This window comes from Bos javanicus, chromosome 7 (genome assembly GCF_032452875.1).
Source record: "Bos javanicus breed banteng chromosome 7, ARS-OSU_banteng_1.0, whole genome shotgun sequence".
Lineage (NCBI taxonomy): Eukaryota > Metazoa > Chordata > Mammalia > Artiodactyla > Bovidae > Bos > Bos javanicus.
Genome location: NC_083874.1, coordinates 40,593,137 through 40,595,208, shown reverse-complemented (window position 1 = coordinate 40,595,208; position 2,072 = coordinate 40,593,137). Strand labels below are relative to the sequence as shown.

The 2,072-nt window shown below is 39.3% G+C and overlaps 1 protein-coding gene across 1 annotated transcript; it reads right to left on the bottom strand.

Annotated features, from left to right (window-relative positions):
- Positions 1–218: 218 nt before the first annotated feature.
- On the bottom strand, positions 219–1,679 carry LOC133251138 (olfactory receptor 8U3-like). Its single transcript, XM_061423202.1, has one exon. The coding sequence runs from the start codon at positions 1,549–1,551 to the stop codon at positions 628–630; it is 924 nt and encodes a 307-aa protein (XP_061279186.1). The 5' UTR covers positions 1,552–1,679; the 3' UTR covers positions 219–627.
- Positions 1,680–2,072: the final 393 nt, after the last annotated feature.

The following is a 2,072-nucleotide window of genomic DNA, read 5'->3' as shown; positions in this document are numbered from 1 at the left end:
GGGCTTTATTATGTTCACATATGTTCCCTCTATACCCAGTTTATTGAGAGTTTTTATCATGAAAATCTTATTTTGTCAAATGTTTTTCCTGTATCTATAGAGATGATCATACAGTTTTTCTTACTTCTATTAACGCAATACGGTATGTTTATTGGTTTGCATATGCTGCTTGGAATCCCAGGATAAATCTCATTTGGTCATGGTGTATGACACTTCAATGTGCTGATGAGTTAGGTTTGCTAGTATTTTGTTGAAGATTTTTGCATCTATGTTCATCCAAGTTCATACAGTTTTATTTTCTTGTAGTGTCTTTGGCCTTGGTGTGAAGATAATTCTGGCCCAATAAAGTTAGTTTGCAAGTATTTCATAATCAGTTTTTTAGAAGAGTTTTAGAAGGGTTGGCATTAATTCTTAAAGTGTTTGGTACACTTCACCAATGAAATCAATGGTACAAGGCTTTTCTTTGTTGGAAGCTTTTTTTATTACTGCTTTAATCTCCTTACTTGTTATTAATCTGTTTACATTTTCTATTTCTTCACTATTCACTTTACTAGATTATGTGTTTCAAGAAACTATTTTATCTAGGTTAATGTTCAGAGAAATATGTTTAATATATGAAAAATATGCCTATTTGGATGGGACAAATAGTTTCTTTAGGGCCGCCTGCATGTCTGTGTTTCTCAGACAGTAAACAACAGGATTAAGGCTAGGTGTTAGAATGGAGTAAAACACAGACACTAGCCGTCCTTGAAGGGGGAAGTAGTGAGAAGTAGGTCTCAAGTAAGCAATGCTCCCAGTGACATAAAACAGAATGATGGTAGTAAGATGAGAGGAACAGGTGGAAAAGGCCTTCCAGCGGCCACCAGCAGACTGGGTCCGAGCAACGGTAGCAATGATGAGAACATATGAGATGATTGTGAGGGCAAAGGCACCAAGAATAGTACACCCACCCACCACAAATCCAATTTCCTCATTGGTGTGGGAGTCACTGCAGGAGAGTCTCATGATAGGGGAACTGTCACAGAAAAAGTGGTCAATGACATTAGGCCCACAGAACTGGAGGGAGAAGGTGTTGATGGTGTGAAAGATGGCATAGAAAGCTCCGCTCAACCAGGCCACCATAACAAGCTCTGTACATAGTTTTCTGCTCATAATGACACCATAAAGGAGAGGCTTGTAGATGGCCAAACAACGGTCATATGCCATAGAGGTGAGCAGGAAGCACTCAGAAGCACATAGCGTTACAAATAAGAAGAGCTGAGCCACACATTCCCAAAAGGAGATGACTTCTGAACCCATGAGTGAATTAATCAGTGCCTTGGGGACGATGACTGTGGTGTAGCACATGTCCAAGAAAGAGAGATTCTTCAGGAAGAAATACATGGGGATGTGGAGGCGGCTGTCTCTGCTCACAGCTGCAATGATGGAGATGTTCCCCAGGAGGGCAAAGAGATATATGAAAAGGAAGAAGATGGTGCTAATGAGCCTCAGTTCAGGCACGTCTGAGAAGCCCTTTAGAATAAATTCAGTTACCATTGTCTCATTTGTCATTTCCTTCCCAAGTCATGAAAAGCAATAGAGAATATTCAAGATGGATATGGTCTTTGTGATAGTGCAAAACACACGCTCACAAATTGGTCCATAAAGATGGTAAAAAGTAAATCTGTTTCTCTGCATAGTTCACGAATCCCCCTTACGTTTCTTTTTCTTTTTTCTCTTGCTCTTTCTCTGGTAAGTCTGAGCAATAACAGATTATAAATGAACAAATAAGCGTATCTGTTCAGATACTATGGTTATATACATGCATAATAACAAGTTGTGAAAACTAATGCAAAAGGTGAAATAATCGTATTCATTCAGCAATTATCCACTCAACAAATTATATTAATAAATGTACTGCACTAGGTACATTGCAGTTTGTGAGCTTGTGGCAGGGGTGGGGGGCACTGAAATGGCTGTAACAGAACCACTCACAGAGGTTGAGCAGATACTATAAACATCTTAGCAGGTCAAGAGCTGGTAGTGATGAAATTGCTACAGGTTTCCCTATGAGATTTCAGTTACTGTAATGT

What these genes read in the sequence shown, in the direction of transcription:
- LOC133251138 (XM_061423202.1), bottom strand. Translation starts at nt 1,551, where the DNA reads ATGACAAATGAGACAATGGTAACTGAATTTATTCTAAAGGGCTTCTCA.